Source organism: Leucopleurus acutus (assembly GCF_964270905.1).
Source record: "Leucopleurus acutus genome assembly, chromosome: 5".
Taxonomy (NCBI): Eukaryota; Metazoa; Chordata; class Mammalia; order Artiodactyla; family Delphinidae; genus Leucopleurus; species Leucopleurus acutus.
In genome coordinates this window covers 25707519-25733356 of record NC_139147.1, presented here as the reverse complement: position 1 = coordinate 25733356, position 25838 = coordinate 25707519, and the positions used below count along the sequence as shown (strand labels likewise).

The 25838-nt window shown below is 36.6% G+C and overlaps 2 protein-coding genes across 6 annotated transcripts in view; one reads left to right on the top strand and one right to left on the bottom strand.

Moving 5' to 3' along the window:
• Positions 1-252: 252 nt before the first annotated feature.
• CHODL (chondrolectin) lies at positions 253-19215 on the top strand (the record flags this gene model as incomplete). Of its 3 annotated transcripts, none has more annotated exons than XM_082839458.1 (6): positions 253-331; positions 10360-10669; positions 10809-10966; positions 14696-14767; positions 16644-16746; positions 19097-19181. In XM_082839458.1, 6 exons carry the CDS (start codon positions 253-255, stop codon positions 19179-19181), a joined length of 807 nt encoding a protein of 268 aa, XP_082695584.1. The 3 variants fall into 3 exon arrangements, with proteins under 3 accessions (XP_082695584.1, XP_082695583.1, XP_082695585.1); XM_082839457.1 differs by having other exon boundaries at positions 14681-14767; XM_082839459.1 differs by lacking the exons at positions 253-331; positions 16644-16746 and having other exon boundaries at positions 10404-10669; positions 14681-14767; positions 19097-19215.
• A 3823-nt stretch (positions 19216-23038) lies between these two features.
• TMPRSS15 (transmembrane serine protease 15) overlaps positions 23039-25838 on the bottom strand; it is a gene marked incomplete at both ends in the record, with an annotated part of 138186 nt that continues 135386 nt past the window's right edge. For all 3 annotated transcript variants that reach the window (XM_082838999.1, XM_082839000.1, XM_082839001.1), the window contains one exon: positions 23039-23194. In XM_082838999.1, coding sequence (XP_082695125.1) covers positions 23039-23194 — 156 coding nt within the window. The remainder of the gene's footprint in view (positions 23195-25838) is intronic.

Here is a 25838-nt window from a genome sequence, read left to right as displayed (position 1 = left end):
CCCGAGACGCGCACCCTCAGGGTCGTGCGCTCTAGCCCGGCACACTCGCGCGCGGCACTAGCGCGCCCGGCGCCAGGTCTGGCCAGAGGCGATGCGTGCAGGGGGCCGGGCAGTCGGGTTCGGGCGGCCGGAGTAGGGCCCCGCGGGGAGGCAGGGAGACAGCGGGGTTAGAGCCCCGGCTGCGCGGCGGGCAGAGGCCCCTTCGCTCCACGCCACACCTGCTGCCGCCGCAGCCGCCGCCGCCGCGCCGCGATGAGCCGCGTGGTCTCGCTGTTGCTGGGCGCCGCACTGCTCTGCGGCCACGGGGCCTTCTGCCGCCGGGTGGTCAGCGGTGAGTCCGGGGCCATCCGCCGAGCGCACGAGCCGGGAGAGAGGGCGGCGGGGCGCGAGGGCGGTGCGGACCGGCCTGTCCTGGGGTGGAGGCTCTCCGAGGGGTTGGAAACCCGTGCGGTGTAGGTAGGGGGCCGGAGGAGGCAGGGGGGAATTGATTGTATTCTGCTTTCTCCCCAGCCCCACTAAACACACAGAAAAGTTTAACTGTTTTGGAAGCGCCAGGTTCAGTAGCTGAGAAGCGAGCTCCGCTTCATCCTGAGCAGCACAGCGTTGTCTAGGACTAATGTCGACTTTCTTTGTAAGAGAGTTGGCCGCAGGGTAGGGCTGGTACCTGTAGAAGGGGTAGGGTACGGCGTAGGCAGAGGGAGCCCAGAGACAGAGGAACCGCTGCAGAAATGCCACCCCATGTTGTCCTGGCTCGACTTCAGTCCTCGCCCGCACAGGGTTCACGCAGATAATTTCCGAGACTAGACCTGTTCGCCGTGTGGGGCTCACAGACCCAGGGGCATGCAGCCTTTGTTCTCAGGAGGGCTGACAAAGACCAGGGGACTGGTCGTTGTGTGAGGACGCCCTTACACACCTCATTCCAAGTTGGGGACTTCTCAGAACATGAAGTCTGCTCGAGTTGGGTTGAGGTGTACGTGGTCATCGATGCAGGTTTGTGCACACAGTGGGTGCCCAATTAGGTCGGTAGAGTCAGTGCAAGGGAAATGGATCGGAATTGGCAAGCTTCCCGGAGCTGGCTTTGATTTTTCTTTTCCTTCCACTTTCATTGTCCTATTGTTGAGCAACTCGTGTTGCATCCATTCTCCCTTACTTTTGGGGAAGGTCTCTTAAAAAACATAAAGATTCTCAAAAGCCTAGGATGAATGAACAGGACCTTACAGGAAAATTGAGCATAGCTATCCTTATTGAAATCTCTTGTGATGCTAATTAAAGTGTTGCAATAAATATTTGTTGAATGTATGTGGGCATGTGTTTTAAATGTGGGAAGCTTTTTAATGTAAAAAGCACGAGTTCCTTTTCACGTTCTGTGCATCTGTGTAACAGGTGTCACTAGAGGTAGAGGTAGATGACAGCTAACAGCAACTTAATCAGTAGTGAAACTAGACCTTTAGAAACTGGCATATTAAGCTTAATCGTTACTGATCTTCCCTCAGCAATGTGATGTTCTACATCTTCTGAATATAATCCTTCAATGTCTGGTTATCAATCACTCTCCACTAACTTTTTGGCCCTCAGGAGACACTGGAATTAAATACATTGTGAAATGTCACTTGGAAGTGCGTGTTGCTTACATTTTTTTCAGTCTGTTATTATTATTCATTTATAAAATGAAAACTTTACAGTATCAAACAAGGAGGTTACAAAAGCCATAGCATTAGATCCCATCCCCCCTATTTTAGCTTAAAAATAAGTTCACCATAAAACTCATCTGAATGTGTAAATTACTTATCTGACTGCCCTTGTCTCTGTCAGATTTATTCTTGCAAATGAATTAACAGCAGAGATCAGGCTTTGAGCATAAGGTGTTTCTTAAACACATAGAAACACTTCATTGACTTAAATAATATCCACTAGGTATATTCTTATTGTATGCCTTAAACTTTGCAAAGGGAGAAAAAGAATACATAAAGTTAAAAAAAAACTTGAAAAAATTGTTGATGAAAAGTTTATTTTGTGTTCTATTATTGCATAAATTGCTGCAAACCTTTTGCTCTGTTTTCCTATTAAGTATTTATAGGCATCTTGTAGGTGCCATCTGGAAAATTTCTAATTAACTGAACATGATCTATTTGATTTAACATAAATGATGATGTTTACTTGATATTAAAACAGTTATGTTTTTCTTATGAATAATTTAATTGTCTTTGGCCTTACAAACTCACATTGAAATCTAACCATTAGAAATTGATTTGTGATTTTATCCTTTGAAGACTAATTTTTTACAATATGTATTTCAGCCATAATGGCATGAGTACAGAGGAGTTTAAAGCCTGACATTTTGGAAGAAGTAGGTCTAATGTCTCCCTGGTTGATGTTAAGCTTTGAGAAGTACATAAACTTTTTCATGCCGTTAGGGACCATTTACCAAAATTCTACTCAGCTGTCTGTCAAGTGAAACAAACTCTTTGGAGCCATTATTAGGAGCATACTTACAATATATGGAATACATTTTCTAATTATTGAATATCAGCACAACCATTTATAATTTCTATTCAGTGTACCAAAATAATTACTGCAGAAAAAAAGACAGGAACTCTCAAAATAATGCTTTATAGCAATTCTCATTTTAGTACTTTATTCAATCAGATACTTTCTGATACTTTTAGCTACACCACCCTTTTTAAAGTTGAGAGCATTATTTATAAATGAAGTGAAAATATTTAAATGAGAAATAACATTTCAAACATCATCATAATCTGCCCCATAAGATTTAATAGCAGCTAGCAGTAATAGAAAAGTATTTGTGTAGATTACTGGCTATGCTTATTTTGATTCATGGATAGGCAATAAAAATATAAACTATAAGGATAATGATCAAATTTTTTTTAGTGAATTTGTGATTCTAACTTGGGAACTACTTTTAAGGTCTTGGACCTGTACTGATTTGTTGTACACACAGATGTGTAGACGTTATCTCTGGGGTCTGCCATCATTTAAATCTGTGAAGTGACTGGTGGGTAATGACACCTTTAGAACAAAGGTAAGAGGATTTTACTTTTGGATATAAGGATACATATGAAAAAGAAGAGTTCAAAATTCAGGTCTCTGAGATGGGAGGATATGTTTGAAGAGCACATGCATATTCTTAAGCATTTGAAGTGTTTTGAAGTAATGTGTGTGTTTGTTTTTACTTTCTCTTTTTAGTGCACACAGCAGTGATCCATCAACCTGTTTATGCTGCAGAAAGCATTAAGTGTATTTCATGGTACCTCCACATTTCTGCAGAACACTTTAATATGTATTAATTTGAGCTTATTTAAATTGGCAAACATTTTATTTAGAAGACTGGATGATTTAGACACTTCCGTTTTGATCATGCGAATGCCACAGAATATTGCAAAATCATGGGTGGTGACCAGTAACCTAGATCAAGGGAGATACAAAAACTTTTTAAAATTAAAAAGAAAAAACTGCTGAGCGTATTCCAGCCTATGGTACTATTTTCCATGACATCATCAAAAGCATAAAGTGATGACAGTGCAGTTTTCAGATGCAATTACTTTAAGTATCTCTTGGGCAAGAAAGGAACAAATTAATCTTATTACCAGTCATGTAATAAACTACACATTCACCATAGCCATTAATCCTTAACGGCTGTTTTTCATCATTTTATGGTTTTGTTTTTGTAATTCTTTTTCTGGAAGATGGCAATATCTGTTACATTAACATTAGAAAGTGGACAGTGTTGTATAAAGGTGTCCAAAGTGGAAATTCAGCTGATGGTCTCACTAGCAATTTTACTTTCTCCAACCCTCTCTCTTCTGTTAGGTACTTTGCACACAGGTGGACGGATGGACACAAGATTGTTTCTTTCACTGTTTTAACATATTACTGATAATGTAACACAGCCTGACAATTTGACTCCTTGTAATTGGGAAAAAGTTCAGTTGGACCTTGTTTGTTTTACTTGGAAAATAGAAGGGCTAGATAAAAAAAATCATTAAGGACATAAAGGGTCTGAAAATCTGAGATAGATGTTCCAATATGGATCCTGTGTCTAAATGTTCAGTAAAAGAAAATCTACATTCTGCTTAGAAACAAACCCTCAATGTACAACCCCTAGTATATGTTAGCCATCCGGTATCAATAACAGACCAATGCTGAACATGGTAACATAGGTCATAGTAATAATGTACATATTAATCAATCCCTTTATTCATGAAATTCTTCACCTTAGAAAAATATATCTGAGACCTCCATGGAGGCAGCATAGAAATCTGGGGGCATATATGAACTGTGGAGCCAGTCTGCTTGGTTCTAAACACTTTACCATTTATGAGCCATGTGAGTTTGGCAAATTATTTAACTTTTCTATGCCTCCCTTGCCTCATTTTTAAAATGGGATGAAAGCACCTTCATCACAGAGTTGTTGCAGGGTTAAAGGGGTTCAAACACAGTAGTGCAGGTTGTTTCATGGACACAGCTGCCGGCCAGGATGCTGTGAGGGGGTGCTTAACGCGGCAGTCCCTGTGCCTGCAGCTGAGGCAACCTGGAGGAGAGCATAACTTTTTCAAGCTGAGCAGCCTGTATCACCAGGAGAGATCATCTTTCCTAATTTACCCAAAGGTGTGGATTGTGCTAGCAGTGAGGCCCTGCACACTAAACTATTGATAAATGTCAGGCTTTTTTTTTTTTTTTTTTTTGGCCGTGCCACATGGCATGTGGGACTTAGTTCCCTGACAAGGGATTGAACCCGTGCCCCCTGCAGTGGAAGTGCAGAGTCTTAACCACTGGACAACCAGGGAAGTCCCCTGTCAAGCTATTATTATTGTCATTATTTCTTTAAAACTCCTAACCACTCTCACTTTTTCGGTGAGAAAACTGAGGTCAGGAAAGTTTAAATAATGTCCCCAACGTCCCCACAGTTCCAGTACTGTTCTGGGATTCCAAGCCAGCTCTTAGTGATTGAATGCTTGAATTCTTCACTCACGCAGTTTACCATTTATCTACTTGGTTTACAATTTATTATCTACATCTTGATTTCAAATACTGGATTAAAAAAATAAATTTCATCCCCTTCTCAGAAAGTTTGTGATACTTCCCAGGTGGAGATGTAGGGCTTGCAGATGCCACCATCATGCAAACAATGACCAAGACTACAGTTTTGGTTGTTTATCAATATAGGAAAACGGATTCGAGCACAATCTTAATAGTGCACTATGCAATTAATTGCATTATAAAATCTCCTGAAAAAATAAAATTTATTATAACAAAACATTTTTATAATGAAATGTCTTAAAAAGTAGGTGTAATATTGAACACTGAAAGCAGAATACTTATGATTGAGAGCATTCCCTTTTTTAGTTTGAAAGTTTTACTATTGGAGGTCATGTCACATTGTATGTTGTAGTTGCAGCATATTTATTCCTTTGATTTTGAGTAGAGTAAGAAAGAATTATGAAAAATAAATTATTCTGTGGGATTCTAGTAAAATGTCCAAAGTCTGGTCAGTCTGCTTTGGGGAAGATTTATCATGTAGGTCCTCTTTTGTACAACTTGTTTTTTTCTTTGCAACTAAAGGTAGATCATACCTGAACAACAGGAATTCATAATCTTCCATGTTTTTACTGAAAAATATGATATAAATTCAATGCTTATTTAATTTGACAATATATGATTATAGTGTGAGGTATAAGAAAAATGTTCTTACTTTCATAACTAAATGAAGACTCTACTTCCAGAAAATTGATAAATATAAGCAAATCAAAGCCAAGTCATAGATCCTTTCTATTCAGGAAGAAAAAAGTAAACTGCCATGACTTTATGAGTTTGGCCCTGCTTTTACATTGTTGCTAAAAGCATCGAAAACTCTGCCAATATTTAGCTCTAAAGGAATTTTCATGACTGAGAAAAAGGACAGAATTATCTATGCATGGAAATAGTAGCAGAATCTTAGCTGTGATAATGATAGGAATGTTTATTTTAGTAGGCGATACTGAAAATTATCTCTAAATTAAAGTGCATGTGTATGTATGTAGTTGTGTGTGAGTGTGTGTGTGTGCATGTGTGTGTGTACGTATGAAACCAGGAGGTGTAGAATCCTGGGTGAAAAGTCTTTCTTGCACATAAGCCAACAATCAAGGGAGGTTTCCCACTACAGGTGTTAGGTAACGTTTAGTAAATTATTGTTAGACAGTATCAAGGTAGCCTTAGTGTGATAAAAACTACTCTATGGTTATCTGAATATTTTATGGGTGGTAGGATAGTAGATGGAAGATTAGATGTAGTAGATGGAAGACTAGCTTTCTCCTGGTCAAAATAGTCGATGGAGGATTTTATCTGAATACAATATTTAAAAGTAAGAGAAAAGGAAATTCTCTATGTGATCTCACAGAATGAGAAAGGAGCTAATTATAAGTGTTCCCTAAGAAGATTAGCCTTTACCGAAGTGGGAAAGTTGCTTCGAGAAGATCCGTATTAATGGGACTTTTCTGGGAATTAGGGCAACATTTGTTTCCCAGCTGTTGGGAGTTCCACTGCTATTACAGCCAAGTGTGATCAGCTGAAATCGTGGTGAGCAGTTCAGTAGCTGCCGTTTCTGCTGATTTTGCTGCAACTTGGACCAAATTTGCACCATAAGGTAGAAATCAGTAGTAAAAGAGAATTGGATATGAAGAAATTCCCAGTGTCAGCTTTAACTGATTTTATATAGAGATACCATAAAAACTACAATGTATCTATAATTTCCTTAAAACTGCTTTGCTAGATCTGAACTGCTAGTGACTTTTCAGTTTAAAATTTGTGGACACAGCTGATATTCAATTAATGCACTTTGGAGTTAATATCTGTCTGTAGTTGGTAATTGGCCACTGTCTTGATCCTCTGAGATTCCCCCTGCTATGCAGCCACTACAGTCTGCATCCCCTCATCTAAGACCCTTGGACCACTCCATCATCCACAGCCAAAGCGAGGATGCCCGGCATAGAGAGTGCCAAGGCTGGCTGTGATCCAGGGCTTGTGCAGTATTAGTTCTTAATTATTTTAAATATAATCCCTGTCTATGGATTTTTCTTTAATTATTATTGTTATTATTTCTCTACAGACTAACATTTATCTACAGATTGACATTCCTATTACCTAATAGTGATATTAGGAATTTCTACAAGACACTTAAAGCTCTCTTATATATTTAATTAGAAGTGCTATTTTAATTTTATAAATAAGGTAATTTTCGTCATCATTCTTGTATTCTCACCATAGGTAATAAATCTCTGCTGCATTTATTTTTAGTACGTCAAAGATAATGAGAAGAGACTTTTAGCATATATGTCATACCTAGGCATTTTCCGAACTTGTGCTGGCTTTGTTACATAAATAATTTTTACTCATTAAAACTTCCGGCTAATCTGCTGCTGCTTTTTTTTTTTAATTTGGCTTCTTTCTATTATCTTGCAAAACAATCTCATTGGACAACTTAATATTTCACAAGTGCTGGAATCAAATTGAAGTCTGAGAGTCCTTGGAGTAAAAAACTGAACAAACTGAAAACTCAAGGGAATGTAGTCCAGATATATTTTGAGACTTAGAAATATGAAAAAGATGTAGAAGATAAAAATGGAAACAGAGCTTGCTTTAAAAATACAGGCATAAAAATCACTAGGCTTAATGGCATTGCTAGAGTATTTCCAGGAACAACCATTTTAAACAATGAAGACATCACAAACCCTAATAATAAATTAGGAGAAGTTTTTAAAAAATAATTTTATTAGGATCAACCATTGGGACTTCCGTGGTCATCTCTCCAGGCTTATTTGTTTCAGACTGGTTTGTCCTCTTGACGTCTCTTTAATTCCAGTTTCCCCGTGGTCACTCATAGGAGCCTGTTATTTTTCATTAGCAATTAGTTGGGGCAGTCTCTTAATTTGTTCTTATTATTCAGTGTGTTGCTCCTGGGTCCAGATCACAGTTAATGAGACAAAGAGGACAACTGGCTGTCTTGCTTGCATTGCTGGAACTGCTCTGTTATTAGTTGGCTGTTCTCAGCAGTGTCAACTTATTGGATGCCTATTACTCAAACACTGTTGTGAGGTTAATGGCCTTCCACTGATTTCTGCTCCCTCCTGCCTCTAAGTGTCATCACCAGTCATTAATTGCTGATTCTGAGGGAGAATGGATGTGATACCGACGCTGGCTCAGTGTGATATACTGTAATTAAGAATACAAAGCTTGAATGCTTTACTTTTTTTGCCAATGTTTAAATATAATACACCTCCCACCCCAACCCTTCACTACTGTCAAATTTTCTTGATTGGCTACAAAATTAAATGCATAGTGAAAAAGCCTTCAATCCCAACAAGAATTGTAAGCAGTGAAACTATGCCTTGATTTCTTAGCATGAAGTAATTTGCCTTAATTTTACATAAAATACTAGATAGTCTATTTTCCAAGGTCAAACCTCAAGCTGAAATCAGAGGGACTAAAAGGGTAGTGGAAGCTGTGGACAGCAGGCTGGGGTTAAGGAACAGTGACAGAGAGGGATCCACGGCAGTTTTTAAAGTTGACAGCAGAGATCAGAGGTGAACCAAGGAAGCTAATGAAAAACAAAAAAAACAGCGTGACTGTTCTAGAGATTGCGTCTATAATCTTGGCATACATATTTGGTGGTAAATAGAGGTAGGTGTAGGGCTTCCCTGGTGGTGCAGTGGTTGAGAGTCCGCCTGCCGATGCACGGGACACGTGTTCGTGTCCTGGTCTGGGAAGATCCCACATGCTGCGGAGTGGCTGTGCCCGTGAGCCATGGCCGCTGAGCCTGCGTGTCCGGAGCCTGTGCCCCGCAACGGGAGAGACCACAGCAGTGAGAGGCCCGCGTACCGCAAAAAAAAAAAAAAAAGAAAGAGGCAGGTGTAAACAGTACAACAATAGGAATTCCACTGCTAAATCCTGTACACTGTAATATCCCTGTTCCATATATGGCTGTATTATGACCCAATATGATCATTCATATTTGTAGTTATGTCACTAAGTAATTAGGAATATTCATTGTGCTCAATTCCTAGAGGTATGTGAAATTCAATTTTAAGAGGGCTTTTAAGTCAAACTTTCATTGCCTATGTATTTAAGTCTTCACTGATGTAGTCTGAGCAGAAGTATAGTTATGTCACAGCAATGAAGCTTGATAATAAAAGGTGATATTTCATTAAGAGGTCTCAAGAATTATTTTAAGCTTAACTTGTGGTTCCATTTAATATCTTGACACAGTTTATATTCTCTATATAGTGACTTCTAAAATCATTAATAGATATCAGGATACATGGTTAAACTGAGTGCTGTAATTTATAAAAACCTTTAAAATACCAGTGAAAATGAAAATTACATTTTCAATTTCACCTCCAAATTCTGAGTATTCTATAAGTACTCTAGCAAGTTAACCTGTCACTTCTAATACAATATTATATTAATAAATTGGTTTTTAAAAATTTATTTATTTTTGGCTGTGTTGGGTCTTCATTGCTGTGCGTGGGCTTTCTCTAGTTGCTGCGAGCGGGGGCTACTTTTCGTTGCAGTGCACGGGCTTCTCATTGCGGTGGCTTCTCTTGTTGTGGAGCACGGGCTTTAGGCGTGTGGGCTTCAGTAGTTGTGGCACGTGGCCTCAGTAGTTGTGGCACACGAGCTTAGTTGCTCCACAGCACATGGGATCTTCCTGGACCAGGGCTCAAACCCGTGTCCCCAGCATTGGCAGGCAGATTCTTAACCACTGCGCCACCAGGGAAGTCCCCAATAAATTGTTTATTATTAGCGTTACCTTCATTCTGACTTCTGTTAACTTTCAATTTTAATGTATTTGCTCTCAGATATATACAATAAAAACAAATATTTACACCTTAAATTTGCCACTTTATTTAAATTTCAATTATTTAAATGTATTCACTTCATGATACCTTATGTAAATTTGCTTTTTTTACTTGTTTTTAATAATTCCTTTATGAATTATGATTCTTATTTCATAATTTTGACCTTTTAGCTTCCTTTATTGTGAATACCTGACATTTTTTTAAGCTACTTTCACTCACTATGGTGTCAGTTTACAAAATCTAAGCCAGGAGAATTATGACTTGCCTTTACAAAAATTTCCTTGATATACTGTGTTTAAAAGTTTATGTTACAAGTTTATTAGGGAATCAATTTGCTTTTGTAAATTGAAATAAGAATCTAGAAAATAAACTTTATGCAGTGGTTCAATGGGAGAAGCATTCTTGGCAGATTGTTTCTGTTTTGATTGGTTCTTTCATTTTAATTTGTAGTAAGTAGCATTATGAATATGGTTTAGATAATCAGTACATGGGCATCTTTTTTCTTCAGGCCAAAAGGTATGTTTTGCTGATTTCAAACATCCCTGCTACAAGATGGCCTACTTCCATGAGCTATCCAGCCGAGTGAGCTTTCAGGAGGCACGCCTGGCTTGTGAGAGCGAAGGGGGAGTCCTTCTCAGCCTTGAGAATGAAGCAGAACAGAAGTTAATAGAAAGCATGTTGCAAAACCTGACAAAGCCAGGAACCGGGATTTCTGATGGTGATTTCTGGATAGGGCTTTGGAGAAATGGAGAGGGGCAAACATCTGGTGCCTGCCCAGATCTCTACCAGTGGTCCGATGGAAGTAGTTCCCAGTACCGGTGAGTAGGGATCCTGAGGACGCAAAGGGGGCTACTCAGAGGGCAGAGGACAAAGGGAGATTTCTGTTGTCTCTAGAGGATGTCAGAATAGAACAGGCGAAGTCACTGAGAAGTGTTCCTGCTGCTCTGTACTTGGCAGAAACTGGTATACTGATGAACCTTCCTGTGGAAGTGAAAAGTGTGTTGTGATGTATCATCAGCCAACAGCCAATCCTGGCCTCGGGGGTCCCTACCTTTACCAGTGGAATGACGACAGGTGCAACATGAAGCACAATTACATCTGCAAGTATGAACCAGGTAGGAAGCATTGTAATTCCGTAGGAGCAGATTTTGTGCATATTTGCTTATATTAAGTTTTATCTTTAACCTTCACTACCTTTGGCTCGTTTTGTTTTCCTGCTGTGAAACATGGAATTACTTTGCAGTTTGATGACAAAGTATTGAAGCACACTAGGCTATAAAGCAAACTGCCCTATGAGTTAAATAGAAGGGAGCAACTAGAAAACATCCAGAGGGGTTTTTTTAAGAGAAAATAATTATTTCTAATATTAAGGCCAAACTGTGTTTTTGTAAACAGATTTTATGAAGAATAAATATCTATTTAAAAATATTTCAAAATTTAGTATAGTGTGTGTGAAGTAGGTGTAAGACACCAAAGCACCTGTAGGTTTACACATCTGATCAGTAGTTCTTTAGATTTTCTGTTGAATTTAAGGGAAGCAATCAGCATTCTCCTGGGACATTAGCTTATCATTTCATGACGTGATACTTGGTTTGTGCTCCTCAGTGAAAGTCAGAGAACCATGGTGCAGAAAAGTAGCGGCGTGTGCCTCGTTCTCCGCGTGATCCTCATTCTTTGGAATATGCCTCGGCAGGCAGTTCGCTTTTGTTTGAAGTCTCCAACTTATTGCCGTATGGAGCACGTGGGAAGATCACACTGACCTGAGCTACACTAGTGTGGTTTCCTGCTGAAATAGTAAATTTGAGTTCCTTTGACTAGAACAACTCAACTGAATTGATATCTGACCAAAAGAGAGACTAATCAGAACGATGTAAACTCATCGTTTTAATCATCAAAGAAAGTCAAATTAGATATTTAGGCTATGAGGATTTTTTTTTTCTGTTTTCCTCTTCTCAGTGTTTGGAAGTTTCATTTGAACTCTTCCAAGGGCTGTCTGCTTGACCTCATAACATGTGTTCGTGGATGGCAATTACAATCAAGTACTGCTATTTCCATTATTCTGTTGAAATTACATGAGTCTTCTTCTTCTCATAAGACTGTAAAGCACAAGGGATGATTTGGATTAGATTTACCCTTCTCTTGTGTTTATCCTGTTCTTGAGTATATTAGCCTACTTTCTTTATCCCTGGTGAGTTTAGTCTTTAAACCTCTTGGTTGCTAACTGAATCATTACCCTCCTAGAAGCCTTTGCAAAGCTATATCTGTTACACACTTAGGTTCTTTGTCTTAATTTTTTTCCTAGAAAAATATGAAGTTGAAATTCTTTGATATTTTAAATTTGTGACACTGTGTGCTTGAAACTATTAAATGAAACAAAGTATATTACAGCATATTCTTAATACAATATTATCTTCATTCTTTGAGCTTTTAGGTGACCCTTTGTATTTTATTTTATTTTATATCATATTTACCACATTATTCAGGTCACTATTCCGCAGAATCCTCTTGTTTTGTATTAGGTAGTCTAGGTTTATATTACTCATGGAAGAGCATTTTAGACATAAAATTAGTTTTTCATTTATCTTCTATATTCTACCTAAATCTTCAAATACCTATAGTTTTTTAACAAGATTCTTTCATGTATGTTTTGTTTTTGAAGCACATGTACACTTCTACAGTGTAAAAGTTCCTAGAATTATTAATGTATAGAATTTTTCTACTTTGTTTTACTTTAAATATTTTCTATGTAGTTAACCTTCTTTCCTTGAGCTTAGTGTCTTATTTATGAAGGATGTTGGTTTGATTAAATTCCTTGCTTGTATAGTCAGTGCTTTTTTGATGGTAAGTAGTTAACTTCTTTGGCTCCGGATGCGCAGGCTCAGCCGCCATGGCTCACGGGCCCAGCCGCTCCGCGGCATGTGGGATCTTCCCGGACCGGGGCACGAACCCGTGTCCCCTGCATTGGCAGGCGGACTCTCAACCACTGCGCCACCAGGGAAGCCCAGTAGTTAACTTCTTAGTGGTGAGGGGATTGGAGGATCAAGTAGTGAGACTAATTACAATTTACAGATTATTTTGAACTTTTTTCTCCAACTATACCAAAAATACCACGTGAACTTAGTCTCCTGCTTCTGTTCCTGCGTACTGTCTACTAGCATGGCTACTGATATCCAAAGTGGTAAAAAATTAACCTAGCTCTACAGAAACTGAATAATTCACGGCTGAGTTTTCTCACTCTCTTCTCCACCTTTTTTTTTTGTTGTTACTGTTCTGTGCGTTGAATATCTATTCTTTGGGTCTATCAGTGTTATCCAAAGACATTTTAAGGGGATACTTCTGAATCTGATTTTTATATTTATTAAAATTACATTAAGTACTCTTTTTTTTTTTTTTTTTTTGTGGCACGCGGGCCTCTCACTGTTGTGGCTTCTCCCGTTGCGGAGCACAGGCTCCGGACGCGCAGGCTCAGCGGCCATGGCTCACAGAGGGCCCAGCCGCTCTGCGGCATGCGGGATCTTCCCTGACCAGGGCACGAACCCTCGTCCCCTGCATCGGCAGGCGGACTCTCAACCACTGCGCCACCAGGGAAGCCCTACATTAAGTACTCTTGCTCTTAGACATTAAAAATAGTATGTAGGAGATTATGTTTCTAAAATTTTGTTACTTAATCAGCAGTTGCAGTAAAGTTTGTTAAAATATTTTAAAGATAACCAGCTCTATGTTGATAAATTGCATAATATCTGTATTATTTGTTCAGCAAATACCAGTTGAGCACCTAGGGGCATAGAGTGCCTAAATTCTGTGTAGGATAGGACTGTGTCGGGCAAAGTATCAGGGTAATATACGTGTATAAGAATAATAAATATCATTATAGGATGGTGTATGATTAAGCTTCTAATCAATAGAGACTATGTGACCAAATTAGAGTAAACATGACATTAAAATGATTTAATATTCTAAAACTAATGTAAGATGCTGCATGTGTTTTTTTCTTTTCCATTAATTGACAAAAATAAACAGAATTATATTTTTGGAACAAATGAAAACAAATTTACAGGTTATTTTCTTAGTAATTCAATTTATTTTCTCTGAACTATTAATTTAATGAATAGTGCCCTACGGAAAAAAAAATTAGGCAAGAGAGCAGTACCAGATCATTGTAAGAAATTTCAACAGTTTTCAAGTGTGTGACAATTGAAGAAATCTTGCCTCATAAAACCAGGGAAAGAAACAACTTGCAAGCCTTAATTTATGATTATTTTTTAAAGAAGTAGACACTATTGGAAAGCAAATCTAAGATGACATTGTTTGTAGGGGACAGAAATGTGCTTTAGAACATTTTTACTTGAATCATCAATTCCAGGTGCAGTCCATATGCAGTTATCTGCTGCTTATTGTTGTGATGAGAAATCTAAATTATACACCAATAATAGTACAGAAATAATCCTGCTGGTCTTTGAATCGCAGTTAGTGTCTCATGTTATGCTCACCAATTCTTGCCTATCTTTTCCTACTTTTGTACCTCCTTTGTCATTATTACCTGTAGTCGGTTATCATCAGCATAGATGCTCTGGATTGCTAAATGCAGTTTGGGGTTACAGGGGTTCACCCAGTGGATCCAAGTTGCAAAGAGATCTTTATTCAGAGGTAATTAAATGTTGACTTTATAGTTAGATCATTTCATATAAATTTAAATTCAAAATACAATTAGCTGGAATTTTTTTTAGAAATCAATGTTTATTTTGTTTTATAATAAACTTTTATTTTCATCTGCATTTGTATTTGTCTTATTTATCATTATGTATGACAACTGCACTTATTATTTACAGAGATTAATCCAACAGCTCCGATAGAAAAGACTTATTTTACAAATCAACCTGGAGACACTCATCAAAACGTGGTTGTTACTGAGGCAGGTAATTAGTTCACATGTCTCTAACTCACCTATCAAGAGAAGAAAATGTACTTTTACACTTTGCTTCGCGTTGGTCCCAACTTTTCTTGTTGCTTGGTGAAATAGTGCACTAAATATAGGCCTATGGAAATTTACTTTAGGACTAGGTTAGAACAAATGATGCTAAGCTAGTTTTTGAATAGAAAAACCTATTTTGTTTTCTTTCTATTTTCACTTAAGTGGATGTATCTAGTACTAAACTAAGTATATCCTACACCAAAACGTGGATCCACAAGGATCTTCCCCAGTATGTAGGTGTTATGATGTAAATGGGTGCATTCAGTGGCCTATAAACAGTTGGGTACTGTTAAATGTTTAGGGATTGGCTGGGGTGGGCTGGGCTTAAAAAAGCCTTATTTGTAGACTTTGAGTTTTCTGTGGTGTGGATACTCCCACCCTGGTCAGTTTCAAGCTACCAAGTGACATCACTGAACAGCAGGTTGGGTAGTAGGCATCCAATGAGCTTTCAACTCTGTGTCTCCAGCATGCCACTGTCTGCAAAAGACACAAAATCCAATCCCAGTGCAAATCTCATGGTAGTCAAAAACTGTTCTTAGGCTCCTTTAGGGGCTTGTTTTAGCATGGCCCTATGCCAATTGGACAGGAATATTAATTTATACTAGTTACTTCATAAAGATTGAGCCAAAGACCCAAAGTCTCAAAGTCTTTCCACAGGTGATGCAAAATCTATGAAAGAGTATGAAATACTTTCTTTTTTCTTTACTCTTATATGTAAAGGATCATGATGGTCTTTTGAAAAGGAAAGGAAATGCGTCTTGAATCCTTAAAATGCTTGCAGTCACTTTAACAGGCTCAAGAGTGGATGAAAACATAGCAGATTATCCCTAAAATACCCCATCACTTGACCTCAGTTAATTTTTCTTCTCTTAACAAAGGAAATGATGTGCAGTTAAATGGAGAGTTTGATATAAATCCTGTCCACTTTGACCAGAATTATTTAGATTAATTATGATGATGGCTTTCAATTTGCTAGCTCAATGCATAGTTTTCCAATTTGCTTTTCTTGTATGGACATGATATTAAACTTTAGCGCTTTTCACTTTCAGGTGTCTGATTTTAAAACCATTCAGAACATGTAAATCTAATTAAATAGATCAGTAAATAATTACATTAGGAATATTTACCCTCCTATGACATTGAAAAATTGTTTGATAAAGTCATTTTAAGCTGTATGGGACATCAGTGTGGCACTTTTTTATTTTACCAAGAATACCTAACGTTATCAAATGTGATAGAACAGGATTAAAAGATGATTCATTTTAGAATTTAATGAAGATCAAGTGTTTATGCCTCTGTAGTCTTATGTCTCTAGGTTATGACTCTATCATCATTTAATATTTACATATTTTGGTTTAATCTCAGAGAGTCACGCATATCATCATGGCACTGGGCTTATTAGTTAGGATAATTACATATCCAATAAATCAACAATTATTTTAATCATGATTATTCATTAATAATCAGTACTTGTTTCTCAAAGTAATAACTGAGAAGGATGAATGAAGCGAGATAACTGAGATTATTAATATGTCGTAAAAACCAGTCCCTATCTTAACTGAAGATTTAATAATAGTTTTGGAAATATGGACATTTAAGTGGAGCATGGCAACCATGCAGTATATTTTGTTTTTAATTTCTAATGAAACATGAATATATTATTTCATTAGATTATTCAGTATTCTGGGAAGAACTTTACTTGGAATCTTATTGATAATAATTATACTTTGCCTTAACTTTTTGGAAAGATTTTATACAACTTTCATGTCAGAATCCTGCCTCAACTATCTCTTTACGTTAAGACTGTTTTACTTTTGTAGGAATAATTCCCAATCTAATCTATGTTGTTATACCAACGATCCCATTGCTCTTACTGATACTGGTTGCTTTCGGAACCTGCTGTTTCCAGATGCTGCATAAAAGGTAAATAACTCATATATGCAGAGACAACTTGAAAAGCTTTAAATAGGTTTTCAAGACTCTTTAAAAATTTAGCGTAAAATTATATTTTTAAGTTGTCTTAAGAAAGTTTTGATTTTCATGTCTGTCAGTACATACCCGTATACATAATCTAATAAAATATACCTCGATTATAGGATTATGAATTATCTCGTTTAATCCTCACAAGCCATATGAAGTAGGTATCCTTCTGTTTCCATTTTTCAGTTGAGAAGATGGTGGCTTAGATGAGTCACACAGTTTGCCTTGGGTCTCATAGCTAATGTGTGTGATGGACCTGAAATGTGAATGCTTATAAGCTCACAACGTATGCAACTATGTTACACTGTCTCTTTTTATTAAATATAAGCATTAATGCTAAACCTTTCAATCCTGACCTCAAGTTGTATGAAAGACTTGAGTTTTGTAAGTGAACTTTGTAGTACCTTTTCAAAATTTTAATTCATAGCCTTCTGTTTTATTTCCAAAGGATCTTTTAAGTATAAGAACTATAGTATAATGGTAAAAATGGGTTACTTTTTAGTAGGCATCTTGAAATAAAGTGATATGTCTTAACAGCAAGATTCTTGAGAGTATTCTTTTATATCTGTTTACGCATACCCTGAGTTACAGGTGAAATTTTTTCATATGTGTCAGTTTGGCAATTAAACTAAAACATTAATGTATGAAATATAAATATGTATCAAAGGAAAAAGGAAAAGATGTGGATTTTAATTAGTGCGTGCTTGCTAGAATAAATTAGACATCTTTGTCAAAGTGTTTTAAATAACAACTGATTAAGAGAATACTTCCTTCAGGGAAGGACCTGCAAATAAGTCATTTTTCTCTTTTGACTTTACTTCATCTTCTTCTTTTCCTGAAATGAACCCTAAAGAATTGCTAAGTAAAAATGCCCCAGAAAAAAAATTAAATAGATGTAAACTCTAAATGATTCACATAAATTTTTTAAAGAATCCAACCTGTGATTTACTGGCTGTTTAAAGAAGACATTTTGAATAATGATAAATAAAGCCTGGCAAATTAATACTACCTATTGTGACATATTTTGTCCTCTTGACTTTCATATATATATATATATATATATATATATATATATATGTATACACACACACACACATATATATATATATACACAACACACTTAAAATTATTTTTCAATATTTTATGCAGAATAAAGACAATAGTAAATATCTAATTTTTACCCTTAATTCCTAAGGCTATAGATGGAAAGAAAATTTATGATTATGACAAACAATGAAGTAGAGCGAGGATTTGATATAAATCCCCCCATAACCCAGCCAAACTGTTACAGAAGAGCTGTAAATAACAAATCAATTTGAAAAAAAAAAGGATTTGAAAAAAATTATGTAGACCTTCTCATTTCTAAAATTAACATTAGTAAAGTGCCTGTTTTTGGAGTTTTCTCTGAAGTTCATTTTCCTTCTTCCAAATAGTGTGTTGTCGTGGAGATTCCGCTCATTCTCAAGTCTTCCAGGTTTTTATACTTTGAAGACCCATGGAGTTTTCACTTGTTTGAAATTCTCAGAGTGAGAAAATAAATCAACATAGACTACCTCTGAAATTAAGCTGTTAGCGCTTAATTCATTCTCTCTTAGATCCTCCCCTTTTTCCTTTCTTCCAGGAAAGCAAGGAGAAACTTCATCAAAGACTCAACTCCATTGTCATCTGAATGCCTTGCAGAAAGTTTAAATTCCAATCTGGTACACATGATGGCTTCTGTCATTCCATGTCATGTTCAAAATAAGAAGTCTTGTTTCCTTAACTCATAATAACTCCTAAATTAAATAAATACTAATGCTACACAAAAGCCACATTAATAACTTAACCACCCTTTTGTTTTAACCATTTAGGAAACTTTCATGTTTTTCATAGACTTTGCTTGGCTTATTTTCCATTCATGTTAGATGACTTCATAGATAGAGATGTACTGATCTTACTTAATTGGGTGCAAGTCTCTAAAATATATCATTTAGATATGGTAATTTATTAGTAACAAATTCACAGTTAAATTGAAGTCAGTTAAGTAATATTATAAAATTGTATGACTCAGGCTTGTTTAGGAAGACTTCATTTCTTTCTTTGAAGGAATTCTGCAATGTCTGATAGACAGACTGATTACCATCTTCACATACTGGAATAATCTAGAATTTTTTGTAGGAATGAAAAAGTATGCTGGTGAGAGAAGAAAGACGCTTTCATAATAAGGGTCTGACATATCTCCAGTTGGACCAAGACATGCCTAGTTTGATAAGAAGTCTCAGACATTGAACTTATTACTTCTTCTGTTTTTCAGTAAAGGAAGAACAAAAACTAGCCCACACCAGTCCACACTGTGGATTTCAAAAAGCACCAGGAAAGAAAGTGGCATGGAAGTATAATAATTCATTGACTTGGCTCCAGAAAAGAAAATAGAGTTTTGTAATTCTGGATCTGTATAAGGAATGGCATCAGAACATTAGCTTGGAATGGCTTGAAATCTCAAAGGATGTACAAGATGAACTGTAAGCTCCCCCTTGAGGCAAATATTAAAATAATTTTTATATGTTTATTATTTCATTTATAAAATAACGCTGTGCTGATAATGGAGTGAGACATGCTTATTTTGCTAAAGGATGCACCAAAACTTCAAGTAAATAGGATGGACCATGCAGATTAAATTGCTATGAACACATCAGAGAAGTATGTGCATTGGAAGCAGTTATTTTTGTTTCTTTCACCTTTCATAAGTTGTAATCTAGTTAATGTAAGGTAAATTGCATTGAAGTTTACAGTGTGCAAAATATTTTTCCTTTACATAAGTGTTAGGTAAAAATGGACTGTTCTTGTGTTTATTTTTACAGTGTTTCATTTTTAAATACATGCTGTTTTGATTAAAGAAATGTATTGCTGTTTTGATTAAAGAAATGTATCACTGTTGTCAACTGAATTCACACACACATAAATATATTACCATAGAAAACGTTTCTTTTCTAGAAATGGCTCATCTTCTTTTAGTTTCTCTGCTTTGGGTCAGAGTAGGTTTAGGAAATCTCTTCAGAAATAAGAAGTTATTTCATTAACCGTGGTATAAATCTAGTCAAATATTTTACTTGGAGGCAAGAATTGTCTAATTTCAGTTGTGCAAGACATGTGCCTTACAATTATTTTGCATTTAAAATTCAACAGATTTTGTAATAACTTTGTTAATAGCTGTATAAACAATAATATACTCAATCTAGAGCAACAAAAGTGGCATACATGATATAAATCATATGTCTTCAGTATTGCCTATGTAACCACAAGTAGCTCTCTGAGGGTTCTGGAATCGATTTGGCCCCTACCTTGCCAACAAAACAAAGATGGTTGTGTGGGGTCTGGGACTGACCCTGGAGGCCAATACCTACAGAGTTTGTCTAAGGTTTTTCCTAGCTCCGTTTAGCCTCTGTCAGCATATAAGGCGGTTTTACAGTTGGGACTAGTTGAGTGGTCACCACTAGTGTGCAGTTAAACACAGCACACTGACATTTCCGCAAGGAAAGAAACTGAATTAGTATAAAAATGGGTTGGAGGGCATCAATGATCACGTGTTCGCTGTTCACGTTTGGCTGAGAGAGTAAACTGGGGTGCCTCCGTCCTATCTTCTAGTTTCTTCAATGCTTGTGGCTCTTTCTTCTCAAGACAGAGTTGTAACTATCTGGTCTTCAAATGTCTCTGTGCTCCTTTTAACCAAATAAAAAGTTCTTGTTTCTGAAGAATGATCATTGGTGTTGTCTCAATATCTTAAGTGAACAAAGTACAGATATGTTTGCAATAAACTAGGGGAAGAAATGACTGTTTACGTGCGGTAAGAATGGAAGTTATGGTTGTACACTGTTTTAAACCTCATCTTTTCAGTTAGATAATGAAGAGCTTTCACTAAGGCAATTCACAACTCCAGTTGGTTGGCAAAATTAAGAGGCAAAATAGAAATTAGTGGGCATTGGTCCTTTTTCAGCTGCTCAGAGACTGAGGAAATAGGCAGCTGCATTCTAAGCTTAGATCTGCCCACATTTAGCACTTCTTTTTCTTTTCTTGGCCACCCATCTTTCTGGGCAGAATAGGAGACCAGCTGCTGGGATCTACCTCTTCCCTCCAAGCTCCCACCATGCATTTCTTCCTTTAGTCAGGACTTGATGGAGGGAGACTAGGCTTTCCCCATCGTCTGTGCCACCCACAACTGCAACAGCTGCAGGGCAGGAGAGGCAAAGCAATGGGGAAGGGACTTGGTTTTGCCTTTTATCTTGATCCAGAGCTGGATTACTCTTCCGGTGTCAATTACTAAACGCATAAGTTCCTAGAGTTGGGATAATGAACTTCTGTCTTATTGGAAGATGGTAGAGAGACTGTCCTAAGGGTTCCTTAAGCTGACCTTTGAAAAATAAAAAGGAATAGATGTATTTGTATTTTCAGAGCATACTTCTAATAAATGTTGTGAAATGCAGAGCAATATTCAGGAAATAAAATCAAACAGCAGACCCTACCCTTGCTGTTCCATCCTTCCTAACCACTCCATCCTTCCTATTAGGAACAGGTCATTGGAAAGGTTTTAAAAAAGAATAGTGTGTTCAGGGACTCCCAATTTTTGTCCTAAGAATAAATCCCGTGATTGTTTACCAAGAATTTGTAATCCTCAATCATCTGGATACACCTTTTCTTTTTTTCTTTTTTTAATTTTTACTGCAGTATAGTTGATGTACAATGTTGCATTAGTTTCAGGTGTACAGCAAAGTCAATCAGTTATACATATATCCACTCTTTTAGATTCTTTTCCCATATGGATCATTACAGAGTATTGAGTAGAGTTCCCTGTGCTATACAGTAGGTCCTTGTTGGTTATCTGTTTTATATATAGCAGTGTATACATGTCACCTTCTTTATGTGGTATTGTGTTCCCTTTCTCTGACCATTGCCCAGAGAGAGAGTCTTTTGCTAGGACAACTCACGACTATCTACTGTCCCTTCTCCCTGAAATTTCAGGATCTCTCCCACTTACACGGTGGTCCCCACTGCCTCTTCAGTACGTCAGTAACAACTATTCCTTTCAGGTGTAGCCCAAGTCTCCTTTCTTCCATAAGGCCAATATAAACTGATTGACCCCTTCTTTCAACTGCTTGAAACCTTACTCTTTCTTCTATTACTTTGGACCATATAGACCCATGCAAGAATGTGTGTGTGTGTGTACATTTGTATTAATTTGTATGAATTTTGTCTTCCTGAATAAATCAGTTTCTTCAATGAAACTGTGTGGTAAGCTAAATTGTGTGGTAAGCTAAATTGTGTGGTAAGCTAAATTGAAGTTTACACTTACTCTGGAAATGATCCAAGAGTTTAAAGCAGTGGAGCAAATTCATTTATTCCACATTTTTGGCCTTCCAGTGGGCAATTCAGCTGTGTCTAAATAAGTTTTGCACATGTTAGAAATATCCACTGTAACTCATCGATCAGAGAAAAACCACATTTGTAATAGTTGTATTTCTTTGATATGTCTGATAATTTTTGGAAACCTAAAAAACACTAGCTTGAAATAAACGGACCGTATGAATAATCCAGGTAAAAAATGATCCAATGAAAGTATGACAATATTAGTTAATTTAGCTTTAATTTTGCTACAAGGGCGATATATGGACTTGTGCTATTTTGCTGTTTAATTAGCTTATTTGAGAGAATTGTGCAATCGATTTAGTTCAGGTCTGTGACATGAACTTACAATAAATATTTTTGATAAGTGGGAAAAATATTAAGGATGTGCTCAAGTTGGATTGGAAATGCATTTGGACAGAAAAGCAGGAGAATGACTGAGATTCTTATAATAGTGATCTAAGCTGGAATTAGATAATTTACAGCAGTCTATTTTAAACAATAACATACTTTGTGCAAATAGTTTATTTTGCTTCTCCTAATTTTGCTTAAACTTTAAGTGTAATAGTATATGCTTTAAAATAACATTCCTTTAAATAAGAGAATATGATAAAAATAATGATTAAGAACAAAGGAAATATCTGTGAAAGAATAACTGTTCACAATAAAATCAAACTTTATTATTTTAAAGTTACTTTGTATTGTAAAGATTAGTTTTTGTTTTCTCCCCCAGCATTTCAGTGGCTTAGGTAAAGAATCAAGGCTTTTAGAAATGATTTTTTCAAAACTCTCAATTTCCATGCTTCTTAAAGTAGAATGGGAAAACTGCCTGATTTTCATCTTTGCTTCAGGAAACACTCTAATGTAGAAAACTTTGTATCCATTCTGTGAACCTCGGGACCCGGGAGCACACCCCTGGGCGATTAGGCAGTGCACACTGGTATCCAAATGAGGTCACACCAACCAGGAACCATCTGTTGTTTTCTTGGCACATGAGTGGTCCTCCTGAATCCCCCTAAAGAGTAAATTGCAAAAGAAAATTGTAGATGTGTGATCAATTGATATAAATATATATATATATATATTTTTTTAAGCAAATAAGTTCAAAACTGAAGATCAAAAATATGGTTTAATTGCCATTGCAAGTCATCTGTAAATATTCTCACCATCACTCTAGGTCAAGAATTAGAAATTTTCACTGCTCAGTAAGTACACAGAGAAACTATAGCAACTAAAACAAAATTTATATGTAATTTTTTATGATTTACTCTTATAGCAAGCATTTCCTTGCTTTAAGTATGGCATTTTAATGGGTACCAAGAAATTTTCTAAGGCACAACTCTGAGAGCATCGCAACCAAAATATATGTTAAAAGCTAATCCTTTTATTAAAGGAGATATGTCCTAAGTATTATGAAGGGCTTTGTGGTAAGACAATATTCCACATTATGTGCTTTAGGATAACTAATAACTCACACATAAAGTTGATTTTAGTTCTCTTGGGCAGCATTAACTTTTTAGCATTAGACAAGCACAGTCAGATTTGAAAAAAAAACAATATTTCAGCTGAAATAGGCACATTTATGATATAATTTCTAGTGAAAGGCACACATTTTCATCTATCTTAATTGATGAAATGCTTTTAATTTTCATAAATGTTAATTATAGCAATGCCTAGTTGAGTTAATTACATAGATTTTATTTCCACAGGATTATTCCCGTGTAATGCAAATGAATATAATGCAAATGTATAGTACCGTTATTTAATGACAGAGAATTGACAAATATTGTATCCCACATTAATTGTGACAGCATTTTAAATTAATCTCTTTTATATTTATGAAGGAACTTAAAGCCTTGTGTACTTTTGTAAATCACTAGTACAATAGAATATTTCAGCTAAGCTTATGTTAAAAAGTATCCTGAGAGACATTTTGCCTGATTCTTTATCACCTTTGGGACTTATATTTAAGGGAAAAAAATGTGGTCTAGAAAATCACCCTTTCTCTCCTGAGGGAGAGGAGTATAAATCTCATTGGCAACCATGGGTTACTCCTTTTCTAGATGTAACAAATGCGTTCAAGCTGTTTGAAGGCGGGGGTTGTGATTGTACTTCTGCATCCTAAGCCCTTGGTTCATAATATGGTTCAGAAATATTTACGGAACAATGTCAATTCAAGGTAAGAATAAATACTGACTCAAAGTGATACGTGACTTAGAAGTTAGTAAAAATAAACCTCAAATGTTTGGGTATTTTAAAAAGGAGTCATTTGGTTTGCTTCATATCTTCAAAAATAATTTCATATTTTTTAAAAGACAGTAGAATCCAGACGTTGATTACTTGAACAAGGATTTTAAATTACCCAGCACGTACTGGCTCAGTGGCTGTTATTCAAAGAATCCACCAGCAGGCCTGAGGCCAAACAGCTGAGTGTTCTGTCTGTGTCTATCACTTCCCATCATCTAACTACATACACCATTTCAGTTCTACTGTGTTACTTCTCTTCGCCTTCATTTTCTGATTTGTTCAATGAAGTTATTTCCTTCCATTATCTCAGAGATGTGTAAGTACTTCAAAAATATGATTGAATGTCCAGACCATAAAGTATTAACCTAAAATTTATGTTTCTACGGAGATGCTATATCTATAAAGGAAAACAAAAATCATTAACTTCTTTGACTGAACATCTGAGTATAAGGGTTGGAGACCATTTTTATTTAGGGTAGTGGTTCTTAAACCTTGGGTTGCATCAGAATCACCTGAGGGCTTGCTCACACAGACATTGCTGGGCCTCCACCTCTAGAGTTTCTGATTCAGTGACTCTCTGGCAAGGCCAAGAATTTGCGCCTATAACAGTATTTCAGGTGACGCTGATCTCCTGGATTGGAGGCCACATTTCAAAAACCAGTAGTGTATAGAACAAGTCTCAGAATAGTCAGCAGAATGGGTTTTCTCTTTGTGTCATTCACTTAGTTTTATAGAGAGAGGACTTTCGACAGCCACTCATGGTGCCTTAAAATCCAAACAGCTGCCTAGCAAGCACAAGCCTTTGGGAAGCCAGAAGATATTCAAGAACATGTGAATGACTAATAAGGCAAATTCTTCACCACTATAGGGAAAAAATAATGCTTCGAAGAACTTATTCAAGTGATATATCAATAGTAACATATGCATAATTTAAAATAATGTATCCTTTTGTAATCAATCCTCCTTTTTAACACAATATTAAAGATGAACAAAGAAAATCATGTAACTCTCTAGACGATCGATTACTCAATCATGATAACATTATATTATACAAGGTATTGCCTTGTGTGGGAGCTTTCTTACTTGTTAATGAATAACATACTTAGACTCTCTAGAAATTGGAACCAAATATGAGATTTCAGAGATCTGGCATGAGTTGCTGGCTTAATGTAACCCAAGCATCGATAACATCAGCAGTCATATTTTCTACCTAGTGCATGAGGTGCCTGCCACACAACCCCCATTAACTCTATTTGAAGTTGTACAGCTGATTTCCCTTCTGAGCAATAATTCTATAAATCTCCCTCTAAGTGGCAATATATCTTACCTTTAGTACACTCTTCATTTTAAAAGGAAAGTATAAGAGAAAAATTGTAAACAAGAGTGCTATCCTATTCGTCTTGAATATGCAA